The 17,207-nt window shown below is 37.7% G+C and overlaps 1 protein-coding gene across 7 annotated transcripts in view; it reads right to left on the reverse strand.

Moving 5' to 3' along the window:
* Positions 1–17,207, reverse strand: part of GNPDA2 (glucosamine-6-phosphate deaminase 2) — a 41,814-nt gene that overhangs the window by 14,064 nt on the left and 10,543 nt on the right. For all 7 annotated transcript variants that reach the window (XM_053704003.1, XM_053704001.1, XM_053704000.1 and 4 more), the window contains 2 exons: positions 15,488–15,670; positions 14,187–14,371 (listed from right to left, as the gene is read on the reverse strand). In XM_053704003.1, coding sequence (XP_053559978.1) covers positions 14,187–14,371; positions 15,488–15,670 — 368 coding nt within the window. The remainder of the gene's footprint in view (positions 1–14,186; positions 14,372–15,487; positions 15,671–17,207) is intronic.

Consider the following 17,207-nt stretch of genomic DNA (forward strand, 5'->3'; position numbering starts at 1 on the left):
AAGTCCAAGAGGACAATCTCTCAAAATAGAAGACAAGGAAAACATTACCCAGAGTAATCCTTAGCAGAATCCGCTCTGGACCCCTGCCAACAAATAGGAACAGGACAATGAGGACTGAGTACAATCCCCCGATGCCCCACCCAAAAGAAGAAATGAGAACCAGCCTGACGTCTGGGACAAAAGGCCTCCTCTACCATGTTTAAGCCCTGTATGGGCAGAGCCTCGAAAATGTATTGAAACTCATGGAAGTTACACTTCCCGCAAACTCAAACAAAAGCATTATTCGATCCGAAGAGAAACCAAAGAATAACGAACTCCTCATCCAAGAGAGTAACTCACCACCCAACCATGTCAGCCAGTTACACCGGTACCACATGGATGATATAGACCGTAAGGAACAGAAAATAGCACCTGACCAGGGCCAGCCTGCTACATAGGGCACTCAAAACTGACCAAGGCCACAGAAAAATTGATACCCCAATGGGAATCGACAAAGGATTTAAGACATAACAATGTACTAACACCTTAACATGCGACTTCCCCGGAAGTGCTCAAGCGACCACAAAATCGCTAGTATCAAATTTCAGAGAGAAATATTTCCCAATGGAAAAATAACAGACAATAACAGACATGAGCTTCTTAAAAAAAAAAAACTAAATAAAAATACATCCTAACCGAATCAAAGAAAAAGAGGGCAGCACCCGCAGGTGAACGCCCAAGAAGAATGGGCACACTAACAGGACCAGCCAATCAGAGGCTCAATTCTTCCAAAGCTCAGAACTGGAATAAGATACCAAAAAAAGAAAAGTAAATTGTAGACGACAAGGATATTAACTTCATCCCCACACGTCTAACCCAGCTTGCTGTCTGGAACAGAAGACGGAGGATCCCTCAACCTATTAGGACTGGGATCCTCCAGCATGGCCAAAACATGGCGCAGCAGGACACGAAGGCTTGCCAGTCTATAACGAAAAGCAAGACTTACCTCCGCTGGGGCAACTAACGACCCCGACCCTGAGGGTTAGGCCCCTAAAGCTTCAGAGGAAACCGCTTCCCCAGGTGGCTGATCTGACCCAGACAATCCCACGCCTGACGAGCCCTGGTTAGCAGAACATGGACAGTATCTCAGCAACACCTACCTCTCTGGAAGATGTAAATGCGCCAACGCCATAGATATGGCCATGCGGAACCATGCCGTAACCTCTGGAGGAAACAAGCTGCCTTCCGGAGAAGGGGGTAACTGCTTTAGGGACACCTCCTTGCGTAGCCAAAATAGAAAAAAAGATAAAAGAAGGCGCCAACATAGTGCGGTTACCAATGAGATGGGACACGCTTTGCAAATATACCAAATACTCACAGGATGAAAGACACTTGAGAAGTGTCACAGGTGCCTCCTGGACTCTCAGAGTTGTCCAGCTAACTCCCACTCCACTGTGGTGGTAAGGTTCCGCTTGTCTCTGCCAATTGGATGGCTACGCTGGTGGTCCTGGCTCCCAGCCAATGTTCCAAAAGGACTCACTTGCGGTTTCCCCAAATCCAGATATCCAATTCAGATTCGTACTCTCCGAGGGGAAGTAATACAGCAAGGCAAAAGGCGGTTTGTATAGTTATGACAAACCACAATAATGCCAATAAAGATGTCAAAAAAAGAAAGTTCGTGGCTGCAGTTATAAAATCAATGAGACTTTATTTACACAACGTTTCTCGGTCTGTACGTGACCGTTTCCTCAGGTGCATAAGTGTATAATGAAACACATAAAAACCACGAACTTATAACAAATAGTACAGCGTCTCCAAATGCATACTGCGCATGTACGTGGGTGTGTCCCCCTGCTGGGAGTTCCATTGGCGTAAACTATCCAATGAGGTGCTTGTAGTTACACACCTCCAAAGTTGCAAGTGTAATGGGAAATTACCCAGTGCGGAAATGACAACTAGCCCGCACAGTTTAAAAAGCCGAAATGGGCTCTGATAATCTAAAAATCTAATGATTTGGTAAAATACGTAGATAATATATAAAAAAATATATCTAAAACATATCTATAAAATATATATAAATATTAACTACCAGATCGGGCACACCCACTGGCGTAGTATACAAAAATTCTATTGCTAACGTTTGTGAAGTCATTAACTCTTCACATAATCTGTTCACATACAGAAGATAGATTTCCTATATAAAAGATATTACAAGTGAAATACAAACTATGAACAATATAACATATATGTAGAAAATATACAAAATATTGGAAATATATAATTTTATTTATCTCCCCAGTAATACGATTGATTCCACAATTGCACGTGTAAAAATGAATATTAAACTATAGTGTTGGAAATATCCAAATTAATTAACGTGATCAGAGAGAATAATTTCCTAATACTAGACAGAGTTATTAATGAATCAACTTCTCTAGGATCGATGCAAAGGACTTAGAACCACATCCAACCTGACTGTCTATTTGTCAGGAGTTTTAATGAATGTGTTTGCTAAATTATAGACATTATTAATCATGTGTCTATATTAAATGGGGTACCTAGACTGAAACCAATTTAACTTACATAGTGGTACATAACGTAACATTCATATATAAAAAAGTAAAAATAATAAAAATAACGATACAATATATATCATAATACATTAAATTATAAAACCAAATGTGCATGTGGATGCTATCGGGAGTCGGGAACAGAGCCCTACATGTCTGGATAACAAATAACCTAGGAATAGGGAGATATATACTTAAGTTAACTATAAGTGGATTACAGTGTGATCACTTAGTGATGTTCAGTAATACTCATAATAGAGTGCTTAAAATTCTAGTATACTTGTCTAGCTAGCATATAACCTCTGTTTTGGATGATAAATTCAAATTCAGGCTAGATAGTAATCTCACATCAATGAAAATGGATGTAAACAATAGAGTGCTAGCGTATCCAACAGTGTAATGTTATCAGTAGGGGGCCTATATACGAGGGTGAGTGTATGGGGCCTATATTAAACTAAATACAGAGAGACTATTATTGGATAAATTAATTGAAGGCAGCCATATCAATATTAGCGTTTAGGCCACCAGGGGACAGGGTGCACATCTTCCAAATCCAAAAAGTCTCACTTTGTCTTAAATGCAAATATCTGTTCCTACCCCATTTGGGGTTTACTTGTTCTAGAGGGAATATGCTAAACACATTAGATGTATTAGTATGGCATGTATTAGCATGCCTAGGGACACTATGATTGGCAATGTTTTTACTAATATTCCTTAGATGTTCACCCCATCTTTTTTTGAGGGGTCTCGAGGTCCTACCCACGTACTGAACCCCACAGCTGCATTCTAACAAATAGACTTCAAAGGCCGAATCACATGTGAAGTGTGTTTTGATATGAAATTTTTCCTTACTAGTATAAGACACAAATTTAGTTCTCTTGCTATTGGTGTATTGGCATAATCCACAATTGGCTCTGTTACACTTAAAAAAAACTGGTTTGTCTAGGATCTTATTGCCTCTTTTACTACTTAATTTATTCGTCAGTAGTCTTTTCTTCATTACAATCTTACTCGGGGCTAGTAAATTTTTCAACGTGGGAGCACGTCTGAAAGTACAGACAGGTGTATTTCCTATACTCTCCCTCAGCAAAGGGTCCCCTGTCAAAATGTGCCAATGTTTACCTAAAATATTTTTAATTTTGTTATGGTTGTTGTTGAATTGTGTTATAAATCTGACTTTCTCACTCCCCTTAATAGATCCTTCAATAGGTATAGTCTCCTTATTCTTGACAAGAATAAGGAGACTATACCTATTGAAGGATCTATTAAGGGGAGTGAGAAAGTCAGATTTATAACACAATTCAACAACAACCATAACAAAATTAAAAATATTTTAGGTAAACATTGGCACATTTTGACAGGGGACCCTTTGCTGAGGGAGAGTATAGGAAATACACCTGTCTGTACTTTCAGACGTGCTCCCACGTTGAAAAATTTACTAGCCCCGAGTAAGATTGTAATGAAGAAAAGACTACTGACGAATAAATTAAGTAGTAAAAGCGGCAATAAGATCCTAGACAAACCAGGTTTTTTTAAGTGTAACAGAGCCAATTGTGGATTATGCCAATACACCAATAGCAAGAGAACTGAATTTGTGTCTTATACTAGTAAGGAAAAATTTCATATCAAAACACACTTCACATGTGATTCGGCCTTTGTAGTCTATTTGTTAGAATGCAGCTGTGGGGTTCAGTACGTGGGTAGGACCTCGAGACCCCTCAAAAAAAGATGGGGTGAACATCTAAGGAATATTAGTAAAAACATTGCCAATCATAGTGTCCCTAGGCATGCTAATACATGCCATACTAATACATCTAATGTGTTTAGCATATTCCCTCTAGAACAAGTAAACCCCAAATGGGGTAGGAACAGATATTTGCATTTAAGACAAAGGGAGACTTTTTGGATTTGGAAGATGTGCACCCTGTCCCCTGGTGGCCTAAACGCTAATATTGATATGGCTGCCTTCAATTAATTTATCCAATAATAGTCTCTCTGTATTTAGTTTAATATAGGCCCCATACACTCACCCTCGTATATAGGCCCCCTACTGATAACATTACACTGTTAGATACGCTAGCACTCTATTGTTTACATCCATTTTCATTGATGTGAGATTACTATCTAGCCTGAATTTGAATTTATCATCCAAAACAGAGGTTATATGCTAGCTAGACAAGTATACTAGAATTTTAAGCACTCTATTATGAGTATTACTGAACATCACTAAGGCCTAGATTTAGAGTTCGGCGGTAGCCGTCAAAACCAGCGTTAGAGGCTCCTAACGCTGGTTTTGGCCGCCCGCTGGTATTTGGAGTCAGTGATTAAAGGGTCTAACGCTCACTTTACAGCCGCGACTTTTCCATACCGCAGATCCCCCTACGCCATTTGCGTAGCCTATCTTTTCAATGGGATCTTCCTAACGCCGGTATTTAGAGTCGTTTCTGCAGTGAGCGTTAGAGCTCTAACGACAAGATTCCAGCCGCCTGAAAATAGCAGGAGTTAAGAGCTTTCTGGCTAACGCCGGTTTATAAAGCTCTTAACTACTGTACCCTAAAGTACACTAACACCCATAAACTACCTATGTACCCCTAAACCGAGCTCCCCCCACATCGCCGCCACTCGATTAAAATTTTTAACCCCTAATCTGCCGACCGCCACCTACGTTATACTTATGTACCCCTAATCTGCTGCCCCTAACCCCGCCGACCCCTATATTACATTTATTAACCCCTAATCTGCCCCCCACAACATCGCCGCCAGCTACTTAAAATAATTAACCCCTAATCTTCCGACCGCAAAGCGCCGCCACCTACGTTATCCCTATGTACCCCTAATCTGCTGCCCCTAACACCGCCGACCCCTATGTTATATTTATTAACCCCTAATCTGCCCCCCTCAACGTCGCCGACACCTACCTACACTTATTAACCCCTAATCTGCCGAGCGGACCTGAGCGCTACTATAATAAAGTTATTAACCCCTAATCCGCCTCACTAACCCTATCATAAATAGTATTAACCCCTAATCTGCCCTCCCTAACATCGCCGACACCTACCTTCAATTATTAACCCTTAATCTGCCGACCGGAGCTCACCGCTATTCTAATAAATGTATTAACCCCTAAAGCTAAGTCTAACCCTAACACTAACACCCCCCTAAGTTAAATATAATTTTTATCTAACGAAATAAATTAACTCTTATTAAATAAATAATTCCTATTTAAAGCTAAATACTTACCTGTAAAATACATCCTAATATAGCTAAAATATAAATTATAATTATATTATAGCTATTTTAGGATTAATATTTATTTTACAGGCAACTTTGTAATTATTTTAACCAGGTACAATAGCTATTAAATAGTTAAGAACTATTTAATAGTTACCTAGTTAAAATAATAACAAATTTACCTGTAAAATAAATCCTAACCTAAGTTATAATTAAACCTAACACTACCCTATCAATAAAATAATTAAATAAACTACCTACAATTACCTACAATTAACCTAACACTACACTATCAATAAATTAATTAAACACAATTGCTACAAATAAATAAAATTAAATAAACTATCTAAAGTACAAAAAATAAAAAAGAACTAAGTTACAGAAAATAATAAAATATTTACAAACATAAGAAAAATATTACAACAATTTTAAACTAATTACACCTACTCTAAGCCCCCTAATAAAATAACAAAGCCCCCCAAAATAAAAAATTCCCTACCCTATTCTAAAATACAAATATTACAAGCTCTTTTACCTTACCAGCCCTGAACAGGGCCCTTTGCGGGGCATGCCCCAAGAATTTCAGCTCTTTTGCCTGTAAAAAAAAACATACAATACCCCCCCCCCAACATTACAACCCACCACCCACATACCCCTAATCTAACCCAAACCCCCCTTAAATAAACCTAACACTACCCCCCTGATGATCTTCCTACCTTGTCTTCACCATGCCAGGTTCACCGATCCGTCCTGGCTCCAAGATCTTCATCCAACCCAAGCGGGGGCTAGACATCCACTGAAGAAGTCCAGAAGAGGGTCCAAAGTCTTCCTCCTATCCGGCAAGAAGAGGACATCCGGACCGGCAAACATCTTCTCCAAGCGGCATCTTCTATCTTCTTCCATCCGATGACGACCGGCTCCATCTTGAAGACCTCCAGCGCGGATCCATCCTCTTCTTCCGACGACTAGACGACGAATGACGGTTCCTTTAAGGGACGTCATCCAAGATGGCGTCCCTCGAATTCCGATTGGCTGATAGAATCCTATCAGCCAATCGGAATTAAGGTAGGAATTTTCTGATTGGCTGATGGAATCAGCCAATCAGAATATAGTTCAATCCGATTGGCTGATCCAATCAGCCAATCAGATTGAGCTCGCATTCTATTGGCTGATCGGAACAGCCAATAGAATGCGAGCTCAATCTGATTGGCTGATTGGATCAGCCAATCGGATTGAACTATATTCTGATTGGCTGATTCCATCAGCCAATCAGAAAATTCCTACCTTAATTCCGATTGGCTGATAGAATCCTATCAGCCAATCGGAATTCGAGGGACGCCATCTTGGATGACGTCCCTTAAAGGAACCGTCATTCGTCGTCTAGTCGTCGGAAGAAGAGGATGGATCCGCGCTGGAGGTCTTCAAGATGGAGCCGGTCGTCATCGGATGGAAGAAGATAGAAGATGCCGCTTGGAGAAGATGTTTGCCGGTCCGGATGTCCTCTTCTTGCCGGATAGGAGGAAGACTTTGGACCCTCTTCTGGACTTCTTCAGTGGATGTCTAGCCCCCGCTTGGGTTGGATGAAGATCTTGGAGCCAGGACGGATCGGTGAACCTGGCATGGTGAAGACAAGGTAGGAAGATCATCAGGGGGGTAGTGTTAGGTTTATTTAAGGGGGGTTTGGGTTAGATTAGGGGTATGTGGGTGGTGGGTTGTAATGTTGGGGGGGGGGTATTGTATGTTTTTTTTTACAGGCAAAAGAGCTGAAATTCTTGGGGCATGCCCCGCAAAGGGCCCTGTTCAGGGCTGGTAAGGTAAAAGAGCTTGTAATATTTGTATTTTAGAATAGGGTAGGGAATTTTTTATTTTGGGGGGCTTTGTTATTTTATTAGGGGGCTTAGAGTAGGTGTAATTAGTTTAAAATTGTTGTAATATTTTTCTTATGTTTGTAAATATTTTATTATTTTCTGTAACTTAGTTCTTTTTTATTTTTTGTACTTTAGATAGTTTATTTAATTTTATTTATTTGTAGCAATTGTGTTTAATTAATTTATTGATAGTGTAGTGTTAGGTTAATTGTAGGTAATTGTAGGTAGTTTATTTAATTATTTTATTGATAGGGTAGTGTTAGGTTTAATTATATCTTAGGTTAGGATTTATTTTACAGGTAAATTTGTTATTATTTTAACTAGGTAACTATTAAATAGTTCTTAACTATTTAATAGCTATTGTACCTGGTTAAAATAATTACAAAGTTGCCTGTAAAATAAATATTAATCCTAAAATAGCTATAATATAATTATAATTTATATTGTAGCTATATTAGGATTTATTTTACAGGTAAGTATTTAGCTTTAAATAGGAATCATTTATTTAATAAGAGTTAATGTATTTCGTTAGATAAAAATTATATTTAACTTAGGGGGGTGTTAGTGTTAGGGTTAGACTTAGCTTTAGGGGTTAATACATTTATTAGAATAGCGGTGAGCTCCGGTCGGCAGATTAGGGGTTAATAATTGAAGGTAGGTGTCGGCGATGTTAGGGAGGGCAGATTAGGGGTTAATACTATTTATGATAGGGTTAGTGAGGCGGATTAGGGGTTAATAACTTTATTATAGTAGCGCTCAGGTCCGCTCGGCAGATTAGGGGTTAATAAGTGTAGGCAGGTGTCGGCGACGTTGTGGGGGGCAGATTAGGGGTTAATAAATATAACATAGGGGTCGGCGATGTTAGGGCAGCAGATTAGGGGTACATAGGGATAACGTAGGTGGCGGCGGTTTACGGAGCGGCAGATTAGGGGTTAAAAGTGTAATGCAGGGGTCAGCGATAGCGGGGGCGGCAGATTAGGGGTTAATAAGTGTAAGGTTAGGGGTGTTTAGACTCGGGGTACATGTTAGAGTGTTAGGTGCAGACGTAGGAAGTGTTTCCCCATAGGAAACAATGGGGCTGCGTTAAGAGCTGAACGCTGCTTTTTTGCAGGTGTTAGGTTTTTTTTCAGCTCAAACTGCCCCATTGTTTCCTATGGGAGAATCGTGCACGAGCACGTTTTTGATGCCGGCCGCGTCCGTAAGCAACTCTGGTATCGAGAGTTGCATTTGCGGTAAATATGCTCTACGCTCCTTTTTTGGAGCCTAACGCAGCATTTGTTTGAACTCTCGATACCAGAGTTAAATTTATGGTGCGGCCAGAAAAAAACCCGCGGAGCGTTAACAGCCCTTTTACCGCCGAACTCCAAATCTAGGCCTAAGTGATCACACTGTAATCCACTTATAGTTAACTTAAGTATATATCTCCCTATTCCTAGGTTATTTGTTATCCAGACATGTAGGGCTCTGTTCCCGACTCCCGATAGCATCCACATGCACATTTGGTTTTATAATTTAATGTATTATGATATATATTGTATCGTTATTTTTATTATTTTTACTTTTTTATATATGAATGTTACGTTATGTACCACTATGTAAGTTAAATTGGTTTCAGTCTAGGTACCCCATTTAATATAGACACATGATTAATAATGTCTATAATTTAGCAAACACATTCATTAAAACTCCTGACAAATAGACAGTCAGGTTGGATGTGGTTCTAAGTCCTTTGCATCGATCCTAGAGAAGTTGATTCATTAATAACTCTGTCTAGTATTAGGAAATTATTCTCTCTGATCACGTTAATTAATTTGGATATTTCCAACACTATAGTTTAATATTCATTTTTACACGTGCAATTGTGGAATCAATCGTATTACTGGGGAGATAAATTAAATTATATATTTCCAATATTTTGTATATTTTCTACATATATGTTATATTGTTCATAGTTTGTATTTCACTTGTAATATCTTTTATATAGGAAATCTATCTTCTGTATGTGAACAGATTATGTGAAGAGTTAATGACTTCACAAACGTTAGCAATAGAATTTTTGTATACTACGCCAGTGGGTATGCCCGATCTGGTAGTTAATATTTATATATATTTTATAGATATGTTTTAGATATATTTTTTTATATATTATCTACGTATTTTACCAAATCATTAGATTTTTAGATTATCAGAGCCAATTGCGGCTTTTTAAACTGTGCGGGCTAGTTGTCATTTCCGCACTGGGTAATTTCCCATTACACTTGCAACTTTGGAGGTGTGTAACTACAAGCACCTCATTGGATAGTTTACGCCAATGGAACTCCCAGCAGGGGGACACACCCACGTACATGCGCAGTATGCATTTGGAGACGCTGTACTATTTGTTATAAGTTCGTGGTTTTTATGTGTTTCATTATACACTTATGCACCTGAGGAAACGGTCACGTACAGACCGAGAAACGTTGTGTAAATAAAGTCTCATTGATTTTATAACTGCAGCCACGAACTTTCTTTTTTTGACATCTTTATTGGCATTATTGTGGTTTGTCATAACTATACAAACCGCCTTTTGCCTTGCTGTATTACTCCCCCTCGGAGAGTACGAATCTGAATTGGATATCTGGATTTGGGGAAACCGCAAGTGAGTCCTTTTGGAACATTGGCTGGGAGCCAGGACCACCAGCGTAGCCATCCAATTGGCAGAGACAAGCGGAACCTTACCACCACAGTGGAGTGGGAGTTAGCTGGACAACTCTGAGAGTCCAGGAGGCACCTGTGACACTTCTCAAGTGTCTTTCATCCTGTGAGTATTTGGTATATTTGCAAAGCGTGTCCCATCTCATTGGTAACCGCACTATGTTGGCGCCTTCTTTTATCTTTTTTTCTATATAGTATCCACCCCTGGGTCACCAACAGGGATCGTTTGGAGAAGAGCTTGCCTACTGTGATTTGGACATTACGCCCACTATTTATGTAAAACTTTGATTTTTGGGACTATTGCACTATATCATTGAATCTATTAACGATTCTACCATATTGCTGTGCTTATCACCTATATTGCCTTACAGTTTTATTATTTTATTACCTTATTAATTTAGGGTGTTCGCTGCTAAGACAACACTGTATCACGTTATCACTATCACTATCACTATTTAGGAATAACTCATTTGTTTTCTATTTTGATCGGGATTTTTTTATAACGATCTGCATCTGACAGCTATTTACATTTAGATTTTTTTATAACACTGTGACTTTGTTTCACTGTCACATCGACATTAGATTATCAGACCGTTGGCGCACTAATTATACACTATTATATTGTAGCCAAAATAGGTTCTAGGGGACTCGCCGCACAGGGTATGGAATCCCCAGGGGTGGATGGCTCAGCGGACTCTAAGTTCCCTGTTTCGGGAGAAGATAGGACTCTAAAGCGGCATTCAGAACATAACTGATGGGCATGGATTACCATGGCCATTTCATACTCCTTGCAAGAAGTAGAATGTAAATCAGAGACATTCGTCTCCAAAAAATCATGATACTCCATAACTTGGTGATAAAAATTATGGATAGAAAAAATAAGAACGGCACCTTACACCCCCAATGGCTGGGGCACTCACCACCTCCTGTGAACCAGACAATTAGCGAAACAGACTCCGTCGTCACGTGGTCAGGAATACGGAAATGGAGAACAGAACGTGACCACGCCTAGTCACAAGGTACCCCGTGCAGGCCATAGAAAAGCGCGCCAAGCCAACCAGGTCCGCACAGCCTGACAAAAAACGGTTGTTATGTTCCCATATAGCCACGAGCCCAAGCTTACATTCTTGCTTTTTCAATTAAAGATACAAACAGAATGAAGAAAAATTGATAATAGAGAAAGTTGCTTAAAAGTGCATGCTCTATCTGAATCATGAAAGTTTAATTTTAACCAGATTATCCCTTTAAAAAAAACCACAAAAAAAACCTGCAATTCAATTTCAATATTGATTTTCCTTTTTTCCTGTAACTTAAAAAGGGACATTATACACTAGATTTTTTTTGCATAAATGTTTTGTAGATAATCCAATTATATAGCCTATACAGCTTTTTTTAATTTAATTTTTAAATGAATAGTTTTTCTTATCTTTAAATAACATTGCGCTGATTTTCAGATTCCTAACCAATCCCCAAAGTTTTAGGAGACTACTGATGTATACCTAATCCAGCGTGCTCCTGTTTGCGTAAAGAGTCTTTTCATATGCAGAGGAAGGGGGGGTTGTTTGTTTGTTTTTTTGCTATATAACCAATTTGTAGTGGGCGTTCAATTTAACCTTTTCAAAAGTGATAAACTGGGAGCTTCTAAGTAAGTTTTTAAATGGTTTTATACTGGATTTTTAGTTCAGTATCTGTGCATATTATTCTTTTTAGTAGTGTCTATTATATGCAGTTAAATAAAAATTGGTGTATACTGTCCCTTTAACGCTGAAAGCTTTGGGTACTCCGAGATGTGAAATTGCACACTGCAGACTTGAGAAGCCATAACTCTGCTGGATATCTTTCCCTAATTGGCCTCTGCAAAGGAATTAGTTAAATAGTGCAAAACAATGCAATTCTAGTAACAAAATGATAGTGTTTAACTTTGTCTTTGCCAAATAAGTCATCTTGCAGATGCAGTTTAGCTATTGAAAAATAATTGCAACAAACATAGTGTTAATCTACTGGGTCTGTATGCCAATTTATTGCATCACTACACAAAATGGGTTTTATGTCCCTTTAAGATTTTAAAATGTAGCCATCAAAATGTCAGATGTTAACATATATGCAAACTCATGGAATATTTCTACAGTTTATGTAAAATCTTCATATATACAGTAAGAACTGAGAGGTCTCTTCAGTAATACATTTTTCTTTAATATCTACATTATTTTATGAAGCCTTGTGTCTAAAGCATCAAGCTCCTTAATACTACAGGGTTTACACACGTTTATACTCACTGAAGAAAGCTCTCTGCTTCTGACAGTGGTCTCACCAAAGGTTAAAAAAAGAGAATTATAATGCATATATGTATTATTCATGGTCCTGCAATTCTGTGGGCAGATGAGAAAGACACAGCACTCACTTCTTTAACTCTTTAAACATATTGTTCCTCACACATTTCCTTTCCGCCCTTTACAGACACAGTCTTGTATGACCTATATTATCTCCTACTGTCTTCATGTAGTCATTATCCGTTTATATATATATATATATATATATATATATATATATATATATATATATATATATATATATATATATATATATATATATATAATTAAACAACATTACAATATATTTTCATTATTTATTTTGCCCCATTTTTATGTACTTTAGCTCTGAAAAGTCTCAAGGCCAACCCTACTATTTATCCTTATATTACAAAACAAAGTATGGCGCCAAGTGTGGAATCCTAAGCACCCTTACAGGCTAACTCTTCCCAAAAGGTAGCCAAAAAATTAGGAACAATGATTAAAGCAGTAGTAAGGGAGCGCTTAGAAAAAGCTAAGGAATCCTGGAGGAAAAATAAAACTATAATAAGTCCTATTATAGGTAAAACAAAGTGTGTTTATTTGTGTAGCAATTTATAAAACAATATGTGCAGCATAAAGGGCATATAGGGAACAGGGAAAGGTGTAATACCACAATTGGGCGTTTGTTTTCTTTGTGTTCCTGCAAACACGCCTGGGCGTGCAACATAAAGGAAAGTGACATCATCAGAGTCACATGGGCCCTAAGGAAGACGCCGCGAAGCACATGTTTCACCGGAGCAGAACTCTGAAGTTGAAATTGGCAGTTACACATTTCTGAGGCTACCGGTAAGACCGAATCCTTTTATCCTTACAAACAGTAAGCATTGCCGAAAGGCAGAACCCATCCTTCAGGCTAATACACTTATCAGGTGAAATCTTGAACAGGTAACAGCCATTAAAGCGATTTACATACTGCATCTGAATGTGCCTATGCTACATGAGGATATATATCCTTAGTTGTAAAAGAAGTCTTACGGACAATACTCATTTAGATTTTAAGGTGGAATCAGTATTGTGTTACAGTTTTATAGTTTATTTTATTGCTGCATTGTTTATGCAGTTTTTATATTTACATAAGAAGTCGATCTAGCTTTTCTTTCTATAAAAGCACAAACAATAGTATCTAATTAGATTTTGTAACCCAGGGAGACGCCCCTATATGCCCTTTATGCTGCACATATTGTTTTATAAATTGCTAGACAAACACACTTTATTTTACCTATAATAGGACTTCAAGTTTTATTTCTCCTCCAGGATTCCTTAGCTTTTTCTAAGCGCTCCCTTACTACCGCTTTAATCATTGCTACTATTTATCCTTCACTTATTGGCTCATTATTTCTCTCATTATAACCATTTTACAACTCTCTCTTATTTCCCTCACGCTCATGTAAATAAGGTGTTTTCTCTTTCAAATTCATTCAAATATCCATACAGAGGCATCACTGGTAGTTTTGCACGAACTACCACATAACGCGATGAAAAAAGTAGTATACCTCTTTGGCATCCATTACTGTGCCCACACCAACTGTGAGTGCCATTGTTGGAACATTAGAAAGGTTGCCATCAAAATATTTAGCATTTGCTAAAATGGTATCCATTGCTAAAGTCTTTAGTCTTGTTCTTGATACCAAACTGGAACCAGGTTCATTGAAAGCAATGTGACCATCTGGACCAATACCTAAGCGGAAGCAAAGAAACATTAAAACTGTGCATACAAAGTACATAATGTTTTTATTTTGCAGCAATTAAACATGCTAGTAATATAGACCCATGTGAAAAAAATGTTTAGAATATGACAGGAGTGCCCAAAATGGAAAAATCATTTTAAAAAGTATTTTGAGTGACTATGGTTTCTTTTATAAACGGACATTACATTAAAAGAATGTTATTTTTTTCTTTTAAATAAATAATATATATCAACAATTAAAGCTTAATTGCTTCTGCATAGCATAAATTCATAAGTTAAATAACTTATTAAGCACTACTATTACATCGAACAAAACCAAACAGTACGGTGGTAGACTGGTGGCAGAGTGCCAGCAAATGTTAAAACTGACACTTAGGGCATTTGTGCCACATGTTTACCACCACTGGTATGTGCTGTTTAAAGAGACATAATACCCAAATGTTGAAAAACTTGAAAGTTATGCAGCATAGCTGTAAAAAGACGACTAGAAAATGTAACCTAAACATTTCTATGTAAATAAGAAAGATATTTTATCTTAAAATGTCCTAAGTATTCATACCCCATTGTAAAGGACTTTAAGCAGCCAATTGGTATGCCTGTCCCGGGACATGCAAGGTAGCGTGCCTCATGCACACTCATGTTATTTCGCTATTCAGTTTAAGGAAGTTTATTATGAAATCTCATGAGATCACAGTAAAACAGTTCATGACCTCAGCACTGCTGATGCCGATTAGCTGCTGTTTATTTCTTCCTTTTTTTTTTTTTTTAATCTGCAGCTGGTCAGTAACTGAAAGATAACTTTTTACAGAACACTTATTCTGGTGAGCTGAGGAAATTGTGAGGTAAATTATCTTTGTTTTTACATACAGATGTTCAGGTGATATTTTCCTGTCAGCTTTTTACAGTTATGCTGCATCACTTTCAAGTGATTTAGCATATGAATATTATGTCCCTTTAAATTTAAAAATGTTTGTGCATGGCTGATATGTAGTTATCAATTGTTAACTAACTGATAAGAACAACATCTGACAACTGTACTGGTGAAGATTCCTCAACCTCCTCCTACTTTAATGATTTGACTTGAAATGTTTTATGCCTTGTAGTTACCTCCAACAAACAGTTCAATTCCACCAGCTTCTTTGATTTGCCTTTCAAATTCATCACACTCTGCTTGTAGATCTGGAGCATTCCCATCAAGGATATGTGCATTATTAGGGTCTATATCAATGTGCTTGAAGAAATTGTTCCACATATATGAATGATAGCTTTCAGGATGGTCCCTTGGAAGACCTGTAAACATACAGAAACATAATCTCCCAGAAATTAAAAAATTCAGAATGTTTTACTATGAAATAAATATGATCTTATAACAGTGGTATCAATAGTGACTCATTTAAAAAATACTAAAAAAGTGGAGCGCTAATATAAATAACCAGCCATTACAAGTAGCTGGTTATTGCTACCTCGAGCTCGCAGAAGCAAATAAACGCTTATAAAATTAACCAGAGTAGGGCTGTAATCAGTCGATTAATCGAATAAAAAAATCCAAGCTATTTTGCCTGGAACAGAGAAGAGACGGTTTTGCCATTTTCACCAATGTGGGATATTTATCTTTGTTAACTCTCCACTAATGCAAAGGGCCTCTTAACAAATTAAGCCTGGACTTCATGCTAACATAAAAAATATCTTGAATATCGATATGCAGCAACAGTAAATAACCAGCTATAAGGCTAGGGAAAAAATATCTAGTCCGCACTTAAAATAACAGATATATACTTATAGAGGTTGAATTTAGTACATATCACAATTTATTAAAAGTAAAAAGTGCGAAGAACTATAAATCAATAACAGGACAAAGCCTTACACATTTATCTACATATAATCAGCAATAGCAAGCAATCAGCTAATAATTGTGCAAACAGATAAAAGTGCACATCAATTCAAATAACTCCCATCAATCTAGGGCTAAGTGTAAATAACAAACTCAGCACTATATCATGCAAGGCATAATCCAAATCACCTTATCGAATATAAACAATCCAAATGATGACCCCGACTATTTCTGGGTTGCACATAAACCAGGAGTAATTTTAAACTTATACTGTCTGGAAAAAGTGAAAAGTAAATGTCTGTAGACGTCCTTAAGGCTAAGGACATAACCATAAAACACCATACCATGTGCAGGAGCTCATTGGAATGAAGCAGCTGGTGCTGTGCCCAGACCAACTAATTGCAAACTAACTAATTGATTATGAGATTCATTGACAACTATTTTCATAATCGATTATACTGAGTAGTTGTTGCAGCTCTAAAGCAGAGTGTTATGTCAGGGTAAAGGTCAATGACATATATATATATATATATATATATATACTAATATATATACGTAAATGAAAATAATATAAAAAGGATGTGTGTATATATGAAGCCGTCTGTTTTATCAGATGTGCTGTAGAATAGAAATTCTGATGTCAGGATTTAACTCAAAACCCCCTACAAGCTGATTTTGGCTAGGTAAATGCACGTTTATCAGGATTGGAAATCAGCATATCCTTTTGAAGCACGACCCCTGCGGTGTAAAATACACAGACATTTTCAAAAAGGAACTAACTCAGTGACCATGCTCATTTGACTATATGCAGAGTTTTATGACTCTAAGACATTTGGTCTACCCCAATTTAATACAGTCACTTAGAGGAATGTTGGGGGAAGTAATTTTGAAAGAGAACAGGATACAGGCCCATATATGGGTTTCCTCCAAGGGAAATGCCGATCCGTCTGAAAAGATGTGAGAGATGCAAACATTCTTCAAGGGACTGATAATTAG

The sequence above is a fragment of the Bombina bombina genome, chromosome 2, assembly GCF_027579735.1.
Source record: "Bombina bombina isolate aBomBom1 chromosome 2, aBomBom1.pri, whole genome shotgun sequence".
NCBI lineage: Eukaryota > Metazoa > Chordata > Amphibia > Anura > Bombinatoridae > Bombina > Bombina bombina.